The 24,783-nt window shown below is 40.6% G+C and overlaps 1 protein-coding gene across 1 annotated transcript; it reads right to left on the minus strand.

Annotated features, from left to right (window-relative positions):
* Positions 1-3,094: 3,094 nt before the first annotated feature.
* On the minus strand, positions 3,095-24,578 carry GNS (glucosamine (N-acetyl)-6-sulfatase). Its single transcript, XM_074870494.1, has 14 exons — positions 24,309-24,578; positions 23,539-23,598; positions 22,672-22,878; positions 21,042-21,107; positions 20,533-20,631; positions 17,990-18,157; positions 14,273-14,355; positions 12,723-12,841; positions 12,051-12,154; positions 11,578-11,679; positions 10,232-10,339; positions 9,429-9,539; positions 7,590-7,750; positions 3,095-6,758 (listed from the first exon to the last, which is right to left on the minus strand). Exons 1-14 carry the CDS (start codon positions 24,447-24,449, stop codon positions 6,683-6,685), a joined length of 1,605 nt encoding a protein of 534 aa, XP_074726595.1. The 5' UTR covers positions 24,450-24,578; the 3' UTR covers positions 3,095-6,682.
* Between the last annotated feature and the right edge of the window lie 205 nt (positions 24,579-24,783).

Here is a 24,783-nt window from a genome sequence, read left to right on the forward strand (position 1 = left end):
TTTAATTGCTCACAGAAGCCTGACAGACCTCAGTACTTTACTAAAGCAGGAACTGCAGAATAACATATTTTGAACTCTGGGCTTTGTAACCCCCATGTTCCTCTGTTTTTGTAAGAATGCTGTGATCAGCCTGGGAAATGACATGAACAGAATCCTTTGCTCCTTTAGCGGTACGAGCTTATTGTTTTTATAAAGATGCCATCTGCCATTCTGTAAAATCTAGTTTTATCTAATTTATGTTAATACAACTTCTGAATATTTTCTGGTCTAATTGAAACCAGGTATTTTGATAGCTAGTTTTTCATTAGATGTACTGATTAAGGTAATCGAAACAAACCATCTTGGTCGCCTCTTGGCCTATGACCATGTAACAGGAAGAACAGTGCTCAGGGGCTTGTACGTGGCAAGTGGGATTGCGCTGTCTCCCTATGAAATCATGTAATAATAGCAGAAACCAGCACATGTAGAATCATATGCTATGTTAAACATCGTTCCCATCCTAGATAGAAAATATTATGTTAGTTTATATTACATGTGTTTAATCAATTTGTAGACGTGATTTTCACATTCTTACTTTTCTGTTTTTCCTTTTCTGAAAATATTAACTGAAGATGTGCAGTTAACAGGGTTGTTATTAGAAACAGTCTAAATGACTTTTTTCTAGTGCAAGTCACAGGTTTTAGTTAATTCTAGGTAGAGATTAACAGTTGCTATTCCCACTGCCAAATGGTATTTGTACTGATTTAATGATATATTGGGCCCTAATTCCCTCAGACTCAATTACAATTATCCTGATGACTCCATTATTACAGTTACAACAGACCTCAGAGGACAAGTGTCACTGTATCATTATGATTAGCATAACGCCCCATTTTTCCCGTTTTAAAGGGAGTCAGTGTTTTTTAACAGTTTTCTATTTCATGGAAGTCTTAAAGCCAAATTTAATTTTAGCTTTCATTTAACAGGCACATTTTCTACAAACAGATTTTTTGAATAGAACCAGGGGGTGGGGTACTGTTTATGTTACATGTAGAAAGATGAGGTTTTCGACCAATCATCATTATTCAAGTTTAGTCCCTCTTTGCATTTACTACTTCCTGCACAGTCCTTTTCTGTGTTTTGAAAAATTCCCTGCATGAATCAAAATGATGGCCATTAAGCTTGCTGTATTTTGCAGGAGCCACTGTAACTCATATACAAAATTCCCTTTTTACAGCTATTGAGGGACTGGAGTTAATGCAGGAAGAAAAAAAAGGCTTTTGGGGACAACTTGCCTGGGTATCCAGACAACATCAGGTTATCAAACACAGGCTTATACAGAGTTGGAATATCTACTACTTTCTCTCCTAGTTTCTTTTCTCCTTTTCTGGATGCTTTAGGACTGTATCCATTCCTGAAGAGATTTATTACAATGGTAACTTTGGCACTGTCTAGTATTAACTATCAGTGTCACAAAAATGCTGGGTTTTAAGTGTCAAATAACTTGTTATTCTTCATTAGGAAACACAAGAGACTGCTTCAACTTTACCAGCCAGCACACTGACCACATACTAACTTTGATTTTTCTGGAACATTTAGGCAGTTTTACTGTTGTGGTAATACTGAGAACCCATTTATAAAGTAGAAAACACAGTATTGACAAAAGTAGCCCATAGTTGCAAGTTCTCAGCCCGTTGATTATAGCAACATGATGTTCTCAGGGCAGGTGAAGAACACTTTACAGAGAATAGGAGGATTTTGCTATAGGAAACAAATTCTGCAAAAGTCACAGAGCTGGTTATGATTAACTATGCTACTTTTTCTAGGCACCTTGCTGCCTTTTCCCTAGAACTTGCACAGGAAAAACACTGAAGTGGGTGATTCAGTTGTGTTCCATCAAGTCACTCTTAGTCCTGTTTTTAGAAAATGGATGGCTTTTGGCAGCTGGAGTAAGTTCAAACAACCTCCCCACCTTCTTGAGCAAGCAGGCACTGACTGTACTTTAAGATTAGTGAGCAATTACTGGACTGCCAGCTTTAGACACAGTTGAGTGGATGTTATCAAAAGATTGACAGCTGAATCTGACTAGAGCAACCTCTGGAAGGCAATATTAGCATTGCCATTTCTTTCTAGTCATGCAATTTCCCCCCTGCCCCTTGACTGAAGCGTTAACACTGTGTATTTCTTTTTCTAAAACAGGTGACTCCTCTATCATTCTACAGCATTTTTCTTCACAAACAGGGTTTGTTCTTAGAAATTAACAACAAAGGAGACACTGTGGCAAGCTTCCATGACCCTGATGATAGCAGCACTTGGGCCATCAGTGATGTCTTTGAGCACAATGGGAAGGGGTATCTAGGTAATACAGAGCTGCCTTTTCTTGTGGTGCTACAATAAACTTCATAGTTTTCATAAGCTGAAGCATCAAAAGAAAGATAGCAGCATTGTTTCAAGTGGCCATTAACTATTTTTCTCTACTTAAAGGAAGACTGCTACAGCACTGAGGGAGAAATGAAACTGATACCACATGATTAAGCAAAAATGAAAATACAATGCAGAAATACTTGTTTTAGAAGCTTGTGAAAGCCTCAGTCTTAAGTAGGTTAAAGGTACCAAATCACCTTGCTCTGTAGTTCAGAAAATAGTTATGTATATATTTTTGAACAGCTGCACAGAATCATTCAAGGAATTCAACTCTGTAACAGGGGTTGAGGTAAGTTAGAAAAAGCCTTATGTAGGATTTTACTCTTCCTCTTTCCCAGAGGCAGAACATACTGCTTTTCATTATGAACAGCAGTTTCTCCATTGTCTCTTTTGTTAAGTTTTCCATCTATTCAACTACATCAGTTTCCAAGGAAATATGAGCAAGTACAGCTTGCATTTAAATTCATTCTCTCACCTCTGTGTTTCTTCCTGGTGCAAAGTAGTCACATGTTGTCTTGCTAGATGCTGTACATAAGGTTCCCTGGGACCATATAAAAGCTCACTAGCATCCACTGTTAGGTAGCAGGGCAGTAAGCAGAGAACAGGCTTATAAATAAGGAATTCAGGCTTTAGACGTGTGACACAGCTTGATCCTGTAGAAAGGTTTAACTGGAATTCAGTGACACAGATAGGAAGTTTGATAGGCAGTTTATTTTTTCATTCCCCAAAAGTGCAGCAGTGAACAGGGTCCTCTGGAAGGGCACTTCTCTAAACAAACGTTCAAAACAGCAGAAGTTAAGTATGCTCACAACATGCTACAGCAAAGTATGCTCACGTACAGAGAGTGTAATACAAAAGAAATTAATTTTAATTGAATCACAATAAATGACAGCTGGTTTATTACGATGAAATATTCTATGACTTGTAGAATCAGTCTGAAATTTAACTTGATTGAGAAGGTATTACACCTGCTCTGGCTGTGTGTTTGCATGTACGTGTCCCTGTTACAGCTTTATTCTTCAAAATGAAGAAGCTCAATTTACTGGGCCTATGCTGGGTAAGCACATCCTAGGGGTATTCACTTAAACTCAAGTGACAGCACTGAATGGGTTTTGGTTTAGAATTGTAATAAAGTTATTAACTGTATTTCTCCCTGTATAGTAGTATCTACTTTACCAGATTAGATCATTAAAATTCACAGCTCTGCTTTTGATAATAATGATTTTAAAAGAAATTAAAAAAAAAAATCACATTTTACCTAAACCCAACTCTGTACCAGTAAGGCCCTTGCATTTAAAAATCTGTCCTGGTAAGACCCTTTCATTTAACATGAATGCCTTCAGTAACAAGGTACAGATACAGCCATGGTCAAATAGCATATGAAATGGAATATCCAGGAAGACCATTTAGTTTTAAATATCACTTAGTTGGGAAGTAAATCTGGGTAAGAATCAAAGTTCCTTCATAGTGGTTTTTGAATCATCGAGGAAAGAATTAACACTGTTCATTTAAGGCTGTAAAAATACTCAGAATTAACTGCTTCATGGAAAGAGACAGCAGACAAGTAACAAACTCCTCTAAAAGCACTGGAAGGCAGGTAGCTGGTGGTTCCTATTCTTCCTTCAACTACGTCCTTTTGCTGAACAGTTCTTAAGTCTTTATCAAAAGTGAGAGCGAAGCAGGTATTTTCCTGAACCACTGTTCTGGTTAAGTAAGGACTAATTTCATTCTGAATTTCAATTTAATACAACATTTACTACCTATGACAGATTTCAGGTATAGGGTGGTTCTCTGACATTGAGTTATTGAGCCTAGTTACAAAACACTTTACAGGTGTGTGCAGGCAGCAGGAGTGTTAATTTGGGTAAAACATCTGGTCACACATACTGAATAATCTGTATCAGTTCTGTCAACTTTCTTATTAGTTATTAGGCAAAAAGTAAATAATTCAAAAGATTTCCGTGTTATGGCTTAAGATCACTTTAAGAAAAGATAGTGTTGGAGTTACACACCTGTACCCTAAAGTTTTTTTTCTATTAAGCAGCAACATAATGCACATTACTTGCACTGAAACTTAACTCAAGTAGAAACTTGACATATGACCTAGATTTGATAGAACTGTTGAGAGTTTAATGTGCAGCAATGTATTTCACACTAGCCTCCACACATCTACCAAAATAAAGTTTAAACAAAGAACAAGTCTAAGTTGCTAGAATTATCTGAGCAAAACACTACATAAATGAACTTTAGGTTTAGCTCAGTGTGCAAGAAAACGCTTGAGAGCATGAAAACAGCTTTGGTTTTGTTTTTGAAGATGAAACAGATTCTGAAGGCTATTGATGGGCTTGAGAAACAAAGAACAGGATAAAGCTACTGTTGCAGTGGAGGAAAAAAAAAGTCCTGAGTATTTGAAAGCATCTAAGTAGTCTGAATATCCAAAAACCTCTGCATTTATACAGATGCTCCAGCTGAGAAGTTATCTTTCAAGTGATTCTTTTTTTTCTCCAAATATTTGGTCACTCTAGAGATTGGAAACAATGAGTTAGATTTGAGACAAAAGCTGTATAAAATCTAACCTGTAGACCACCAGAAGCTTGCAACTCTAAGCTACGTGAAGGACAACTTCTGTGCTCCAGAGTTAAAAACCAAGAAAGTTCAACTTATCTTATTGTAGCATTGCTCGTATCCAGTTTGTGGATCGGTGCACTGGGGTATGCACCTTCACAGTTTTGAAAGAGTTGTACTTTGTCGCCTACTTAATGATTACTTAGTAGAAGGGTTTAGGTGACAAGTTGAAATCATCATGCTCTCTATTTGGGTAAAAGATCTGAAATAACTAACTGAAAACTAAACAGTTGTGCCACAGTTTGACAAGGGAATGATTATCTTGCCTGATAACACAGTTGATTTGCTCACAAGCAACATGAACTTATCTTGCAAAAGATACACAGTTCAGTGTTTCTAGAAGGTGTTTTGCCAATGAATCTCTACAGAAGTTATACGCTAACACAAGCTTCTGTGTTTTTCAAGATTTAGAAAGATACTCAAGTTTGGGTGCAAGTGATGGCTCCATTTCAGACAAGCCTGATCAGCAGGTTGGAAAGACAGTATCACCCTTCCAAAGGGAAACCAAGGGGTAACATACTGCGGTCAGACAGCTGACATGCCGTCCTTTGGTGTGAAGGCCACTTACTGCAGGTTCCAAGTAGTTATGTCTTAACCAAAAAGCAACACACTATGAAGCACTTAAACTGCCTAAAATAGCCCTCTTAGCCTAACTTCTAGTGAGCAATGATTTATTTTTAGCTAGTTTGCTTTCAAAATAATTTATCTTCAAGAGTCTAATCAACATAAGATGTTAGACAATTCAAGACATTTGGAGGTTAGAGACAAATCAACTCTACTGTCATGCCCTGGTTGGTGGGGTTTTTTTTGGTGGATTTTTTTTTTTTTAAGTATTACTTCCATTCATGAATTAAAACAGACTTAAGAGTTAGCTCAAAACACAGGCACACTTATTTGAATACTTGTTAGTCTCAACACTCTTAACTCCCTAGGAAGCCTATATTAAACCCTAAGAGTTTTTTCAGTAGTACATAGTAATCCATTCCAGCATTTCAAACTAGAAGGAGGCTGAAATTACATTCTTGTTTGCAAGCTACCAAAGCTGTCCTACAAAATTCATTGGTCTCATTTGAAGTGGTCTCACTGAAAGAGAATATTTAGCATACAAATTTTAATTCTGCACAAGACACTTGCTAGTCAGATCCTACAGTTTTGACTAATGCCTTCCTACGCTATTTTGGGCTAGTTTGCTATTGTCATTAACAGCATACAGGAAACCTATAATTAAACATAGCTTTAAGAAAGTCTGAGACTGAATATGGGTGAGCATTACTGTGCAATAGCACCTGCCTATCTAACCCAACTCAAATATGCATTTATTGATTTTTAGAACAAAATAAACTGTTCAGATTCATAGGCATAGGTTCACCTCTGTGCCTGTGATATGAAAAGGTACTTGAAAGACAAAGGTGGTAATCAACTATCTGAGCAAGACAGATTAGCTGTGTCTAATGATTTAGTTACAGTTCAGCTGTAAAACATACATATTGCACAAGGCAACCAGCTAAAGACAAGGGGTTTTCTTCCAAACAGGGTTTGAATAGCCCATTAGAAGTCTTCCAGCTGCAATCAATGAGAGTTACAGAGACAGACCTGCTGCAGCCACTGGAGAAACGGGTCAGTGGGAGCTGATTGCAAGAGGCTCTTAAGTGCCTTATAAGGACTGTGCAGAAAACCTCCGAGCCCGAACACCGTGATTACTGAACATGAGCCGTGGGTCAAACCTGTACCTACAGAAAGGAACAGAGTCTACGTGAGCTAGAGTTAGCCCATAGTGACCAACACTCCTAGAAACAGCTTATTTCTAGAACAGCTCTGGCACAAGGCTACAGGAATAGTTGCTTTCTTAACAGTATGCAGTAGGGACAATCTCTCTACATATCACAACAGATTAATTTGTAACAATGCACAATTAAGGAGTTGACAGTCTCCAAAGAAATAAATGCTAGCTGCAACATACCAATGGCACATTGACATGTATAACATTAAGCATTCAGGAGATGCATTCTAACAGAAAGCTTTACTGCCTCAAATTACAGACTAATGTAGTACAACTCTAAGGACATTTTAGCTAGTGCTTAAAAAAAGCTTCAGTCCAAATTATTACAAACTGAATTTTGAAGTAAGAAGTGCTATTTACTTACAACAGCTGACTAATACATACAGCTTAGGTCCCACAGGAAATGTTCTTTGCTAACAGTGTCTCTAGGAACAATCAGAGCAAGTATTTGGAAAATGCCTGCCTACAGAAACCTGCAGAGCTTTTCCTTGTTTGCAGGCTCAAGTACTCAGCACAGCTGTAAGCTTCAGCTATTCCAAATCAACAGTGGCTGACAAGACTGAAGTAGTAGTATTAATACCATCAAGGTATATTTGGTAGGTTAAATTAAAATAGAGATTAAACATTAAAAAAATAGAGGTATCAAGAAAGCATCTCTATTAAACAACAGGAAGTATGTCAGTAATATGACATTCCATCATAAATACCCTCTAAAAGCTTAGTTTTAAAATATATAGTTATATTTTAAAATATTAGAATAATTAATTGAATCAGTGTTTACCCGGGATCGAAGACACCTGGTGTACGGCAAGTTGCTCCTGAACAGGACTGCAGCATCATTAATCGATAGTTCATCTTTTCTAAAATTTCTTGATCAATTGTTTTAGCAATGTTATTGATCTGGTGTGGATCTGCAGTCAAGTTATACACTTCCACAAACACCTGTAGAAGAAAGTTCCTGCACTATATTAAGTCCTAAATGCTAATTAACATTTAACCATATTATTTAGGAAGAACACTTTATGGCAGCATATAGTCTCAAATGTTATTTTCAACTACACTGCAGCATCCCCACACATAAGCTCTATTTAGCCAGGCAGCTAAGCGGTCAGAGGCAGGACAGTGTAGGTAAAGCTAAAGTTTCATGACAGTACAGTATTGTTGGAAAAGCTTTTACTTCCACCTGAAGTACTCACCTGCTGTGCTGCAGATTTGTTTTCTAACACATAGATGGAACCAGTCTTATGACCACAGCAAGAGGCCATGGCTAAGCTGGCTGTCTTTTCATTAATAGATCTTAAAATACACAATTTCATGACCATAACAGGCTCATCAAGTACTTCCAGATGTCACTCAGACAGGTGTCTTCACTACATGTACAAAATACACTGAATACAAGGAAGGTTTTTTGTGGACTCTGCTTTGAGAAGGTTTGGAGGATTTTAGGGCAGATTTGGTTTTTGGTACATTAAATCTCTAAACCCTTCTGTGGGACAAATACTAGTCAAATCTATCTCAAGAATTCAGCTGAGGTTTTGTCTGCACTAGAGTAGGAGGGCTGATTGCAGATGATGTTGATTAAAACTCACTGGGTTGTGTCTAACAGATAAAGATGCATCTGAGCAGACTTTGGTTGCAAGCTTTCTTGTAAGGTTCTCTGCAGGGTTTTAAAATCCACATTGCTGCATCTTCCCAATACTGTTAGTCTTAATTTAGCTGACCCAGGTAAGCTGAGTGACCCAAAAATGCCACAGTCATACCTTCTTACTGGAAATAAAAGTGACATGAAGTGTCAGATCAACTTTAGAGTCTACTTTTACAAAGAAAGCTACAACACTCATTTAACTTCATCATAAATTGTCAGAAAGTGGAAAAATGAAGGGCAGAGTTTGCTAATCAGCATCTTGGTCTCCTATACAGTCTCTCTTGCTATCTTACTGCAAAAACCATCTTGTGGGATTTGCTCCCCTGGTTTAAGTTGTTCATTGTAGACTACCAGAAAATGCTTTGTGTGGTGGCATGATACCTGGGGATACCTGCTGTTTAGGCATTTACTGCACATCTGCTGCCAATGCAGTTTATTAGCTTTGTGAGCCCATTGCCTCAAACCCAACATGCTCTCTGGAGCAGCTGTGTGCAAATAGGCACAAGGAACTATCAGCTTTGTAACACACCAAGTTTTGTGCTTCAGCGGGTGCTCCACTAGCAAGATCTGAATTTCTTAAGGGGGGACATTATGTCCTTTACACTCAAACAATTTACGATAAGGTTAGAAACCTCTCTCACAGTTGTAACTTAAATACTTGTTTTGCCAGGCAAACAAGTGAGCGATAGCCCCAGTGCAGCTCCCCATGAGGCTCTTAGGTGATACCAGAAAATGATAATCATAGTTTAGGCTATTGTCCCTTCCTCACTCCACTCCCAGCCTTTTTTTTACTTTGTCCCAGAACCCAATCAGAGTTTTAGTAAAACATTCTCACCAGTAGATAAATACTTCGCTGTTTATCCTGCAAGCAATGCTAGTCTGCTTTTCAGAGTACTTTAAGGAAACATTGAGAGGAGATAAGAGTGCAGACAGTCACTCACACAGCTGACATCTGCTAGTCAGACAGAGACTTACCTCCCGGTCATCAAATTCACAGTACTGCAGATCCCAGGACGTTGACAGTGTCCTTACACAAGCGTATGTGTTGTTATAGGAATCTTCACAGACACAGTCTGGGAAGCAGTGCTGTGAAGTGAGCAGTGAACAAAAACTTCAGAGGAGGAAAAGATGAACTAGCAATCCTTTTCCTAGAGCCTAAACCAGCTCAATCCAACTGCAGTTAATGGATGAACACCAGGACCTTAGTCTAACACATGCAAGTCTCCACAGGGGATTTTAAGCAAAAATTCAGCTTTTCTAAATTTGAGGAAGTGTTGTTATTAAACTCACCATGATCAAGTGGACTTTTTCTGGAAAGCTAATGTACATACACTGAAGAGAACAGCACAACACATTCTATTAAAGACAACACCAATGGGATGCTTTACTTAAAGCAAACCTTTGATTCAGAAGTAGCTAGTGGCTCAAATAATAGTCACAGATAAGAATTCTGTGACAAGATCACTGAAAGTTTAGAAAGAACACGATGTTGCTGCCACCCGCTATGCCAAGCCCACACCTTCCTGCATGTTTCTCAGCCCTGAGGCTCTATGGGTTCCCACTGAAAGGGTGACATGTTCTGTACAGACATATGGACACATCAGTTCCATACGGCTGGATGTCTCCCTCCAATTCTTAAATGCTGCACAGGACTTACAGAGCTAGCTCCTACTTACCAAGACACTGGGAGCTTACTTATAGAACCAAGTTAGTCCATACAGCAAACAGGTTTAATTCAGCAGCTATTTTCTAAAAGTAACAGATCTTGTCATGCTTACCGTGACTCCAGGTCCTAGGCCAGGACAGGTAGGATCACTCCCGTTGTATCCTTCTCCTTGGTACTCCACCAAGAAGTCTGATCTCCATGTCACATTTTTGTCTCCTCTCTAGGACAAGAGGTTAACATGACTTAGTGCCCACCGCACTATTGAAACAGAAGAAATTCTCCATGCCTGGTATAACCCTAATGCTGCCCACTGTTTACAAGGCAGTTTGAGTCGTGGTCCCTTGTTGGAGTCAGTCTTAAAATAACATTTAGCCTTAGGTTAGAATGTCTTGTGTAACTAGAAGACAAGGATCCAACTCCAAAAATATTAAAACCTCACAAGAAGGTGTACTAAGTACTATCTTCAATTTATAAAGAATCATGCAGTCACACCAAATAGGAGCCACATGGCCAGATACTACTACATTACAGACAAGATCCCTGTGACATGGCTGTTTCTCTTGGGTTTGTATCAGACTACTGCAACAGATGGAAAAAGATACCCTTGGCATAAGAAAAGATAAACAGCTTTAAGAAGCAACTAAGTTTTCAGCTGCTCTATTTGTAGCTGCATTTTAAAAGACAGGGGGAGAGGGAATTTTAAAATTAGTATACAGCACCATCACAGGCATATACAGCAAAACGGTGAGCGCCAGAGTTTGATTCCATCAGTTTAAACTAGATGCCTTTTACTTGCTTTCGTCTCAAGAACAGCTTAAGGTTTGGATACAAGGTTTTAACAGCAAAGCACTGTTTTAAATCTGGATGATCTCCTATATTTCCAAGTAAGCTGCCTTCAAGTTATAAACTAAATTTAATTAAAACTAAAAGGATCAACTGCAAGCAGCTTTATTCAAATAGGCTTCTGCTCACTTAATGGAAAGGTCAGGTATACTTCATAAAACCACATGCATTTTTCCAGTTTACCAGAGTTTCCAGAGGGGGGAAACACCAATTCTACTGAAAACCGAGGCAAATCAAAGATTTGAGTAAGAACAGTCTGATTTTCTCCTATGTCTATGCTGAGAAATCCTAAGGAAAAAAGGAGGGTGGATGCAAGGTGGAAACAACATACAGCCTTCAAAACAGGAATTATTAGAAATGGCAGGATTAGCCAAAGGATGGCACAACTTTCTATTTAAAAATGGCCACGAAGTTATAAGGCTTATGAAAATACATCTGCATTTAAACAAGATAGATACCTACTTTTTTACTAAGCTATGAACATCCGACATGAAAGTGACATCAAGGGAAGAATGTGGGATGTGAGTCAACCTAGTCTATCAAAGGAAGTAGTATTCACTTTGAAGAATAACCCCTGCAAGAATTAGCGGTTACTATCCCTGTCCATCTACTTACCAACAGCGGCAATAGTGACATCCCATCCATCTGGGTTTTATTCAAGTCGTATCCTGCGATATCCAGAATAGTAGGACCCAAATCAATATTTGCAACAAGCATCTGCAAGGTGAGGAAAACTTATTTCAGAAGACCGGAACCTTACAGATGTAATAACGAGACTTCTGTATTTTAATTTTAGGTACACCTAAACACCACCTAATTTCATCTTTATAGGCTAATGGACCTTGTGACATTCAAAAGCAATCGTGGTGTCTTTGGAAAGTGAGCTTCACGCTTCATTTGCTTTTGTAGCTTGAAATTACTTAAATTTGATTCAAGCAAGAGCACACAGCATTTTAGAATGTCTTCGCACTTTCTACCACTCCAAGTGTTTCGTTTCACTGATACATGTATATGCAGGGGGATAAATTATTACCTAAAGTTGGTAACTGTGAAGCAATATTCAAAGTAAATCCATACTTCTTTCTTACCTTGTTTGTCTGATTTGGTTTTATCCCTGGTCCTCGAACTAGCAATGGAACTTTGATATCAAATTCATACAGCTGCCGTTTGTCTATTGGCAAAGAAAACTGGCCTATACAACAGAAAATGGAAAACGTTAAGTAGCTTCTTGTTTTACATTTTAAGAGTCTTGTGTTACATAATTTCCAGCAGCCCATTTTTTAAGTAGTCAAAAGAGGTTCTTAACCTGAACTACATTAACACAGTGGAGGATAGGAACAGACAACTTCAAAGTATAAGCTGTATCTTACAGTTTAACAGCTTAGATGCACAACTGAAAATGCAGTAACATGATGCAGACAGGTCTTTGACAGATTTTTACTGGTTAACTCTTTCATGGCAACTCTTCCTACAGAACACAAGAGACCCTTCCTCCATTTCTGTCCTAAATTTACGTATACCAGGATACAGTGGTAGAGTTTAATGCTAAAAATCACAACCAAACCAAAAACAACCAAACAATAAAATGCCCAAACACCCCCACACTGCAACTCCAGACTGTTCTGCAACTCAAATCAGTACTTCTCATGTCTACAGCTTTCCACAGCTGCTTCTCCCATTTTCTGGAATGGTCATGAGGGTGAAATGTTATACAATTCCTGGATCTTCTATAAACGTTCAGTAAGCAGTGAAAGTTTTACCAGTGTGGAAGCCATTGTCTGATGTGTAAAAGATGTACGTGTTGTCTAATTCTCCATTCAGTTCCAGTTTCTTCACTAGCTTCTCTATCAGGTCATCAACTGATAGCAGAGTTTGCCACCTATATAGAAATAAAGTAATTCATATTAAGAGTATGAAAAATTTCGAATAATTCTGACTGGAGGTAGGGCATTCGTACTCTGCTTCAAGTCAACAGTGTATACACCCTAAGTGGATTATTTTGCTTTCAAATTCTGAAAACAAACTTCATAGGTTACTACACTGTACTTTCTGAGGCTGCGATTTAAGATAGAAATAGACTGTTTGTCTTCATTTCTTGTTGTTTTCATTCTGTAGTGTCTGAGAAAGACATCAAAGTGCTGATTACTTATCTGGGACAGTCAATACCAACTTTGAAGCAACCCAGTGGCAAAGAATCAGAGTTATCTCCTGCAAGGTCACTTGTTAGTCACTTGTTATTAGTTCTTTATATGTAGTTTTTATTATTAAAATACAAGACTGCCATGAATTTGTCTATATGGGATCCCTTCTGCTTGAAAACTACACCAGCTATTTTTGTATTTCTCATGTAGTATCAGAGTCCACTATTCCAGCATATCTAAAGCCTTGAACAGCTACAAGTTCTTCTTTCCTTTGTCATGGGGTTTGCCATTGAGACAAGCTGATCTTTAAGGTCCCTTTCAACCCAAACCATTCTATGACTCTATGATAAGTGACTGCTTCTGATAAGTCAGTAACAAGCCTCCACAGACTAGTATTATGCTGAATTAATTAGTTATTTGATTCTTGGACCCTGCTGTCTTCAGGCTTAAGATTTTGTTGAGAATTTTATCTTCATGTTTTATAAAGAGCCTGAAAAAAACCTTGGTTTTCTGTCTCCAGAGTGACAACCTAATGCCTGATAACTGCTCAAAATTGAGTTTAACACTTAACATTAAGCTAATGTTTGTTTCAGAGCTTTTAAAGAAAATACACCTGCAGTGTAAACAAATACGCTTCCTTTCTTTTCAAGAGAGGGAACAAGCTGTATCTTCACATTACTCCCCACATCCCCTTTTATAAAAAGGAATCAACCCACCTTGGCCAGTCAGGTATTCCCTTGTAAAAAGACCACAGTCTGAGAGTCAAGGTTAATAAATCAGATGAGCTGACAGATAAATCAGTCACATTTGATGTACATCATTTAATAAGAAACTGGAATTCAAGTGAAGTAGAAGGTAAGGCCGTTTTTTATAATAACCTGTTGTGCACTGAAAGAGCAGCAGTAGAGACACCAAGCATGATTGGTCTTTTTTATGATAAATGATAGCAGCATTGGGGAACAAGATATTTCTGAAGTCAATGACAAATTTCTTTGCAAACAGTAAACAGAAAGTCAGGTCTGCTGAAACAGATGCCAGAGAACTATTACAGGTAATTTGACATCTACTGTCAGACTCATTACAACCCTTTTAAAAAAAATACCTTTTCTTTTTTTAAAAAAACAATAAAAGTTCTGAGTAGAAATCTTAAGCGACAAAAACATTCTTACCGCTTTCTATAAGCATCATCAAGAAACTGTACTGAAGAGTTAGTCATTGGAGTCTTTGCTTGTCGAATTAACCAGTGCTTGTTCTAAAGAAAAAAAAGACAAAAAGATTACTGTGGGAGAGAAGTACCAGCTTTTAAACCTTTCTTAGACCAATTACAACATAAATGTTGTTTAGGGTAAAACATGCACATGATTTCTGTGAAATAGCCACGCAATGCCATCAAACTGACCTGACTCCAATCTTCCCTCTTGGTTCATGTAAAATCTAAGTTGCAAGAGTAGAATATATTACAGCTCAATCATGCTCAGCCCTTAGTGAGAAGAAAATAGCTACGGATCTTCTCAAAGCAGTTCAGGGCAGAAACTTATGGAAGGACCAGGGAAGGCTTTCCCAGAGATAAGTCTGACAGCCTGAGACAAGTCTGATGAAAAAAATCTGAAGGATGGAGAAGCCCTAAGATTGGACGTGGTTGTCAAAGTGAGGTTCTTTTGGGACTAAGATTGGTGAGCATCCTAACAGAGAGGTGAGGACAAGCTCCTGCATAAAAGGCAATTAGGACTACCTAATTCATGGACAGGTAAGGACAAAGATCTGTAATGGTGCCACTACCAGATTCTTGGCAGCCTATGCATTCAGGGCTGGAGACTACTGAGGGGAGCAGAAACATTACCATTTTATTTGGACTTTTTGACTCCAGTACAAAAGCATTTCTTTAGCTGCAGTGTTATTGATTCTTCTAGTTGCATCCCCAACTTTCAGAAACAACACCTCCCTTTCTACCCTCACCCACCCCCCCCAAAGTAACGGAGATGATCTAACTCATATGAAAAGTGATACTCCCACATCCTGAAGCACCACTCTGAACTGGGTCAGCTGCTGTACAAATACATGGGAAGGTCTGTTGTGAACACCCTGAGGGTTAGTATAAGTGAGGAGTAGAATAAAGGAGAAAGTCATGTCAATGCAGCTTTACACTTTTTCATTTAGTAGGTCAGAGATGACCCACTCATTCCCTGCAGCTTGAGCCTTTATTTACTTGGTCACTCCTCTCCATAGAGCCTCTTGTTACACCATTTCCCTCCTGTCACAAGCGGATGACTCTAAACCGGCTCAGGCTTTAGGGACTTGCAAAGTGACTCATATCTCCTGCAATTATTCAGTTCCCCTGTTTTCTGTTCTTGCCAACTGAAGGAAAGATTTTTGGTATGGAGACTTAATACCATGTCCAGTTTATTTTAATTAAGCTATATTCAGATCTCTCTTATACTAGTTGTAAAACAATTCTCTGGAGAGATGCTAAATCTATCTCAGTAAGGAAACACAGCATAATCAAGACCAAACATCTAGGACATGTGTGTTGGTTGAGAGAGGAAAAAGTAAGGAAAGACATCACAAACCCCATTCCCAGCTCACCAGAAGTTCTTCAGAGAACAAAGGAGCTGGCAACGTCACCTGTGCACCAGCCACCTTTCACAAGAGGTGGGCTTAGGAGAGGCCCTCCATAAGGCACAACCATGCTGGGTAACTCGGGTAGATAAGTCACCTAGTGCAGTAGAAACCTCCTATTTTCTGGAGTGTTTTGTTCTTCCTACCTTTCTCTGAAGTTTCAAAAACTTCACACAGCACCTAAACACCTTTGTGCATTTCAATAAACTACACACTGACTCAGAGTCCTCAAATCTGCTTCCCTGTCAGGTCTCTTTCACCAGTTACAAAGTTGTCCACCAATCCTGCTGTCTCCCTATGTCCCGTTCCCACAGAAATTTTAGGACATCTTGAGACAGCATACCATATCTTGCCAGCAGAATCTGAACACAGCTGTGCTCCAATTTTGCAGGAAGAACAATGCATGCAAGAGAAATACCCAACATGTCTCTCAGAACAGCTTAGATCAACCACTCATCTGGGCTATCAATAGTCCTGCTTGGGAAACCAGACAGCTACCCATCATTTGATATAGTTCATAGCTGAGGATCCTAAGCAGAAGTTAAAGTGCACCTCACTAGCCAGTCTAACAACAGCCTAATTCCTATTTTTCATGCAGAGATTCTGCCTGGATGGCTCCTTTTAGTACCACTTGCCCACATACTGTATAAGGAAGCTAGGCAACATTAATTTAGGAATCAAGACTGTGCAATACAAGACTGTCTAGCAAGCATTACAACATCAATGACTTGAGGGTCTGAGCCTATGTACATGTTTATTACTGTTGCAGGAATTGTGCTTGCCCTAGAAAACAGTGAAGCTCAAAGAAGAGTTAGGCTTCAAGACCACAACACTGCCAATTACAGAAAGGCACACTGTAAATGATTGCAGCTATTGTGTCTAGGAGGAAGAGTAATGCTAGTCTGTTCCTATTGTGAAATCTAGTAAAACTGCTGTATTCACAGACATTAACTACCGAACATTAAGTTTGTCATTTTGCTTTGTGTTATATAGGCATATGCAGAGCTTTTGCTCCACACAAGGCAACTCCCACACTGTATTTTTTGGCTAGTTGCTGACTTTGCTGGTCAAGTTATTTTGGGCTCACTATTTCAAAAGCATTCATTTATTACAGTAATAGAGCCTAAGACAAAGTTAGGGATCCTTTTATGGAGGAAAAAACCCCAGTCTGATTCCCACTCCCTAGTTCAAAACTTAACAAGTTGGGCTAAAGTATTTGTTACTGCCTGCAGCCCTTTCCTCCCCTTTCATTCGTGTCTTTATATCACGCTGATAAGCTGATGGTCATTTTGCAAGCTACAATCCTCAGCTAAAAACAAGTCTCACCCTGTACTACATGAGTCACAGTGACCTTAGAAGAGGTATCAACTGGGCTCCAGACAGGCATTTAGGCAATGTTATCTCTTACTATTAAGATTAGGAGAAAATCGGGAGGTGAATCACTTGAACACTGAACAGTAGTGAATTTTCTACTTTAAACTAATTTAATCAAAAATACAAAACTTCTGTAAGTTAAATATCTCACCAGATTAACTGTTTGTGACTTTCACTTTCACTTACTGGCAGAGTAAATCGCAGTGGATTAGTCTGAGCTAGACCACATTTGGCCAGGTTTACTGGCAGTGGATGGTACTGCCCTATCACAAGGATGTCCATGAGTTTGTAACATTAGGTTCAGCAATTCTGGTTACAGGTTATTTCAACAAATGAAAGGCAAGTTCTCAACGTCCTTAGTGATCCTGGGCCCTGTAGTTCATGATTTCACAAAGTCCTCTGGTTAGCCTGATAACGCTTGTCACCTAAGGGCAGCTTTGCCACAAGCTCAAGTAAGGGACCACCCATCCACACGAGCAGATGTGTGCAGCAAAACAGGGCTCTCGTCATTCTTCACCTCAGCCTTTGTGTAGCACACTACTTGTGTGTTCTCCTGAACCTTCTGAGCGCAATGGAAGAACATTTTAAGAGCTTTAGAACAGTATGGAAATTGGACAAGGAATTAACTTCTTTCCATTTTTCAATCATAATTCCATTGTAACCACCTTATTTCTGCCACTACCTTTTTATTTACAAAATATTGGTATGCAAATAACTCAAAGCCACAATAAACATATGTTAATCAGCCTTTCAGAGTACGATAACCAAACAACCAGTAGTCATGGTATTACCATATTCTTCTCACTGTTTAAACTTAACATGCAGGTCAGGGTCATTGCCTACTGCTCTCACAAACTAGTAGAACCACCTATGCAGATTCTTGCTAGTTACCTTACCTTTCCATGAATATTAAAGTTGCTGTTTCTTGGTGCACTGACATTCTGAAAACTCTTCGTATACTGTGGAGCAGCTGTCCAAGGGGAGTGCGGTGCTGGGGTTGAGATCATCATAAAGAAAGGTTCGAAATTAGATTTATACTCCAAGAAGTCCAATGACATGTTGGCCTGTAAACAGTTTGGTTTGAGAAGAAAAGTCATACCTCCAAAGGAAAACAGCAAGTATTTGAAAAATCCAAACTAGACACTCATAACTTTAGAGCTCGGTAGTACTGGGAACACTTAAACTATTCCAGAAACTTACTGCTTGCTCATCCACAAATGTCCAGAACAGCAGCTCATGATAAAAAAAAATCCCAAAGTGTTCATGTTACACAAATAATTTGTCCCACATAGCCAAACAGCTTTCTACTTCAGACCTTTGTGCTATTTAGACCTGGAAAGCTCATCAAAAGTTTGTGCCTATTCCAAGTATCAACAAAATTCACCTAAACTCGGTTTTCATCAAGTAAAATTGGAGCTTTCTTTAACACAGTCTGAGGTTCTCAGGTGCCACATCCTGCCTGACAGATTTCAGTTTAGCAGTTTCAATTGTCTTCAGAAATACTAATAGTTTTGAAAAAGTTTTTCAGCCCCACTGTTTATACCATATGTTCATCTTGTTGCAAGCTCCTAGTTTATAAAGGGTGCCACACTTCTGCTGGTGAAGCCTGAAGCTCTAGCGAAGGACAGCACCAAATGCCACTCACACCACTTCACTGCACTTTCGGTTTTGTTTCAGCCTACACACTATTACAAGTAGAAAGTTAGAAGAGACTGCGAGTTCCATTTTGGCCTTCCTTCAGCCTTTGAAATTAAAGCTTCAAAGACATTACTCACAGATGAGTTCTTCACTATTTGGATCTTGCAACATTTTCCTTTCCTTTCTTATTAGCATACTCCATTTTGGATATCCTTTCCTTTCTTTAGGAGAAACAATACACTAGGAATTTCCTCCTCCTAACTTGTACATCTGAACAAGTAGGGCTGGACTTCAGTTATATGACAGAGTTAAGGGAGGATAAGAACTGTGTGAAGTTTGAAAACCTGGTTCAGAAACCAGTATGAGGTAGGTAAACTCAGAGGTAGTCAACTTAGATTTTGTTAGAAGCTTGAACTGCAACATGTAGGACTGCAGTAGACAGATCTAGGTGTTCAGATTCTTAATACCAGACTTAAGTACCCAGATGTCCTTAGTCAGGACAAGAAAGCTCGTGCATCACATCAAACAAAACAGCAACTCTGCATAAGCAGTTTACTCCTGTGCACTGCCCATCGAGTGAATTACACTCAAACACTAGCTCTGTAATGCTGAATATGTATTTGGTAGGAGGCAGAATGCAACACACTGAAAATCATAATACACTGCTGTATCAATAGGTAACATACCACAAGTAAGAGGTTTATGTAGTAATGACCTGTTGGTCAAAATGCTTACGAGCTGCTGAAGGATCAAAAAAAAAAAAAGACTAGTAAAATGCTGGTAACAGGCTAGTCTCACTTCTGGCTTATCAATCCCAATGTAGCTTTAGTCGGTGTAAATCTAAAATTAATCAGACAGCTGTCCAGTATCCTAAGGAACATCAATCAGTTCTGTTTCTAGTAAGCAGCTGTTTGTGTTCAAGAACCCACTGGAATGAAACTATTAGGGTCAACTGCATGAGAAGACTTCTCAGAGAAAAATTTTCCCGAGTGCTGCATGTGAGCTCCCAGCACTACCAACTCATACACTGTAACAGCATGTCAAATTAAGACTTCAGCTTGGCAGGTGGGGGGAACACTGCCCCCCTCCAATCTCCATGCTGATACTACTTGCTAAACAGGGCCTCAAGGGAGCTAAAACAACTCTTCCAACTTCCCTTTAAGTATTTGATATCTTTATTACCTCTCTTTACCTGAAGAGGGTAACAAGGCTAAAAACTCCCCTAGTCAGCCACATATTTTGCACAGTTCATATACTGCCCTCTCACACTATGGAGGATTGATCAGCCTTTGGTATTTCCAAGTTACCAGTTTGATGTAACTGGAGATTACAAGGTATTAACACATCATAACATCTAACAAGCAAAACGTGGCAAAAAGTTACTTTTGCATGCTTAACTTGCCACTGAAATCTTGGCCCACTTAATCTGTTACACAAGTTGTGTATTGTAATGAAACACATCTTCTATGAAGTAATTTAAGTGGTTGCCTACATGCATCATGCTCCTCATGCGCCACAGCAGTCAGTATTAACCTCTCAGTGAGGCTACTGGCTAGCAAATGGGCAGCTGGTATCCCTTTCCTGTCCACAGCTTGTACACACAAACTTGTCATTTCTAAATATACCCAGAATCTTGCTCTGCTGATTAATGCCCACCCACCATCACGACAGCACAATTATGTATTTATGAACTAATACAGCCTAACAAATTATCATCCCCACCCTTCTCCAAGCCCCCCAGCATGAGGCATTATCTGGTCATAAGCAACTTCTGTAACACAGGTGTTGCAAAATTTCTTACCAGTACATCTGTCAGGTAATCTACACTGTAGTTCTCACCATGCCTTCGTGCTTTGCCGTTTACTGAAAGAGTATAGTTGTAGTACTTTGAATTCTTCTCCTATGAAAAAGAAGAGTCACGTGCATATTTGTACAAAGCAACATGTACACTGATTACTTGAAATAACCAAAATGGGCTGCCAACAAGCACTTGTCAAATAGGTTATAAGCATTTGTCATAAGGACACCACAAGACTTCTCAGAACTGGTCTCCAAGAACAAAACTTATTTAAGTTCTATCTCACAATGCTTTGGCTTTACAAGTCGGGGTTTTTCCTCAGGCACCTTAGTAGGAGTAGCCGTTGTGAAAGCCAAGGATCTGATACGCAATAGAGGAAAAAAGGGAAGAAAATTTGCATTGAGTTGTTAGATGCTCTTTGCCTGCTCTTTCATGACTGGCAAAGTTAGAACACAAGTTGGATTACGAAGCAACTGAAATTAAGTAGTTTTAAAAAAAGAATGGTCACATACCAAAGCATACCAAAAACTCCATCCAGGAGGGACATGACCTACTCCCCCTGCATCCTCTGCTCCATACTGAAAAAAGACAGACCATGATTCACAGTTTCAATTACGATGGATAAAAGCTAGAAGTTACTTTTCATATTCATGTGCTTTATTCAACACTAGTTAGAAACCGCATTAAGCCAAATTCAATTCCAGAATGGAAAAAACCAACTATATAGAGATATTAAAACATATGTATAGCCTGTTAAGGAAGCCAGGGTTAAATAACTAGGAAGACAGTAACTGAAAGCTTGGCATTCACCAATAAAATTTAAATTTTATTCCCTGTTCTACTTTGCACATGAAAACATGCAGAGATCCTGGAGAACATGCGGTAGGTACATCATCAGGTAAAAAGAGGTGATCAAAACACGCATGCAACAAGACACTCTTAGGCTTTGTGATAACAGTTCACAAGATACCAAATTTCGCAGAGACCAACAGCTTCCACCAACCTCCCCCAAAACAGGGTACAAACTTTAAGCAACGCTAGCCTCTTGTCACCTCAGTGCCAAATAATCTGCAACAACTAGCCTTTAAGACAGCAAAAAAAGGAAAGTAACTGCTGAATCAGTGCCAAACTCAAAACAGAGGGTGCCTCAGAGCAACATGAGTTTTCTCAGAGCTGCCCTCTCCCATTTACATGGCTTGCCTAACTGCAGGGACAGGAGACTGCTGAGTCAAGGGATGCTCAGAGGAAGCCAAGTAGGTTTCCCTTCCTTCCCCTAGCTGCCTCACTAACATCAGCAGAAACAAATTTCTGCCTAGCTATGGAAATTCATGTTCCATTATTTTATTATACCACCATTTTCCACCAAGAGATGGAAGGAAAATAATGCTGTTAAGAACCCTGTAACCCATCTAGCTCCAAATACAATTCCATCACACAAGAGAAACACCTGATCTTAGAGCTTTCAGTACTGAATTTTACATCTTACCACAAACTACTAGAAACCACAGCTTAGTTCAAAACAGAAAAACCCAGAAGCACACACATACAAGCGATTCAATAATAAAGTGTCGGGTAACCTCTAAAGAGCTCTGATAATATCTGTTCTCCCAATGAATTTGCCTCAGTGGGCATTTAATATTTAAAATACTGTATTAACTGCTAAAAAGAAAACAGTCCTCTGATTCAAGGGGATATATCGGTCAGGAATATTGAGTCAAACCGATTTTTTTTTCTTTAACATTACTCTAGCATCGTGCGTGGTCTGGCACTGGCTTGATAGTGCTCCTCAATACCACATGCCAGTCATCTATCCATTTCTCCCAGTCATTAAAATCATAATCTTTAACAATTAACACATCTGAACATACTAAAAAAGCCTTTGGATTCCATCACCCTTTCAAAATTACCTTTTAAAAATGTCCAGTCACTTACAGAACCTGATTTTAACCAAGTTAAGTTAAAGATTTGAACTCTGCATCATATTTATCCCACCTCAGCAAAGAGAACTGTTCATCCAAGTAACACCATTTTAAACATTTTGGGGACCCACCATCAGCTACAAGCATAAAAACCACTGAACGTTTTAGAGACATGGACAAATGCAAATGAACCGAGTCACAGTAAAAAGTAAGAACAAAATACCTCATTCAAATACTTCCCAGCAAAGAACGTTTGATAACCACACATAGTTTTGAGCAGCGCTGGGAAGGTGTATGGTTCTTGAATCTTCTGCCACAACTTGCTGCTACAGTTTCCTTCCAGAGTGTTATTGACAACATGATGATTATGTGGATATTTTCCTGTTAAAATGCTAGCTCGACTGGGACAGCAAAGTGCACTGGGAACGTACTGGAAAGACAGGATGAAGAGATACAAGACGGACATTGTAAAACAACTTTTCCTCAAAATTTACAGTTTTGAAATATCAGCTAATAGGTTGATTAAAATGATCATTAAAGCATGCTTTTTTCTGGACACAGAATTACATCCCAAGAATTTTCACTAGTGAAAAGCTGCATGTGAAACCAGTTTCAGGTTTCTGCGGCATATGCCCTTCAACTCCACAAGAGCAGATGTGGTTCTTACACAGTGGCAAGTATCCATTAAAATACTGTTTGTCAGTTGATTCACTCCATTATTTTAGCCATGGCAATATTAGAATATGAAGACAGTGAAGTGGGTTTTCAGCAGGCATGAAGCTGAAAGTTTTAAGGAGATGCTTCTAATGCTTCTCAGTTTAAGTAAAATATTTGAACTACTCAGTTTTACTTTATCACTTAAGGAAGTTAGCACAAGTACTTTTAGGAAGTGAAACTTTCCCTCTCAGATACTGAACCTTGAGCTATATTCATTCTGAGATCTAAAAGTAGTTAGTGATTGAATTTAAAAAACCCACACACATATGTACAGATTCATAAAACTACTACCAGTTTTGAGACCTTAGATGATCTAAGATACAAACCACACAAATGCAACACCTTAAGAAGTTCAAAGAGTTAATGCACTTACTGCATTTAGGAAGGTTATTCCCTTCTGTGCAATGAGAGCATTAGTCTTCTTTAGGGGGGTCTGGAAGAAAGGTACCAAAAGGAAATCAGCTAAAAACGTAAGGATGCTAGGCAAAGTATGGGAGTTGAAGCAGTCGTATGACTACCTGGAAGAAAGGCCACCACCACAGTTTTTAGGCAGTGCCCAGGCAAGCCACTCAGAGTGCCTTTGTGCTTGGGCCTCCAGTGACCGCGGCGGTTAGGCAAGCCCACCCAAGAGAGCAGAAGTACGGGGAGTTCTCAGGGGCCACCTGCGGCTGCACTGAAGAAGCCCCTGCCCTCGACTCCCTTGAGCCTTGGTGGCTCCCCAAAGCAGCTCCGCTCACCCGAGGAAGCCCACCGTGACGCTCCCTTAGCGGGGCAACTCGGTCTGAGGCCGCGGAGAGAGACCCTGTCCCCGGCTGCGGGCTGGGCCCTGGCTGCGCCGCTTGTGGTCCCAGGCCCAAGCCGCCACTCCTCCGCGGCCGGAGCGACCCTCGCCTCGCGCCGTGCCCCCTCTCCCGCTCTCCCCGGCCCGCAGCCAGGCTACGCGACCTCGGCGGGCGGGCGGCGAGCACCCCCTCGGCGAGGGCGAGGCCTCTCGCAACGCTCCCCCGGCCCCCACGCACAACCCCGCGCCCCCCGCTTCCCTCACGGCCGGGCCCGCGGCGGCGTCCCCCGGCCGGCCGGGCTGGCGGCGGGGAGGGCGAGGGCCGGGGTGAAGGGCGTAGGCCAGGGGAGCCGCAGGGTTACCATGCCGCCCAGGCAGACGTCCTGGTCGTCGGTGAGGATGAGCACCACATTGGGCCTCCGCGCCTGCCGGGCGGCCCCCGCCGGGCTCAGCACCAGCAGCGCGGCCAGCACCAGCCCCCGGACCACCGCGGCGGGGGACATGGCGCAGCGGCGGCGGGGACGGGCGGGCCGCCGGGCAGCGGGACGGAGGGACTCGGTGCCGCGCGACCCCGCGACACGGAGACACGGCGCGGCCGAGAGCGGAGCCCCGAGGAGCAGCGCGCGGGCCCGCCCCGCCCCCGGCATATGACCCGGGAAAGCGGCGGGGGGGGGGGCGGGGGGGGAGGCGTCACGTGGCCCGGGCGGCCGCCGCGACGGGGAGCGGCCCCGCCCCCACCGGCGCGGCCCCGCCCCCCGCCCCGCCGTTGCCATGGGGGCGGGAGCGGGGGGCGGTCCCTCGGGCTGGGGTCTCGCCCTCACGGCGCCCCTCCGCCGC

This window comes from Strix uralensis, chromosome 5 (genome assembly GCF_047716275.1).
Source record: "Strix uralensis isolate ZFMK-TIS-50842 chromosome 5, bStrUra1, whole genome shotgun sequence".
Lineage (NCBI taxonomy): Eukaryota > Metazoa > Chordata > Aves > Strigiformes > Strigidae > Strix > Strix uralensis.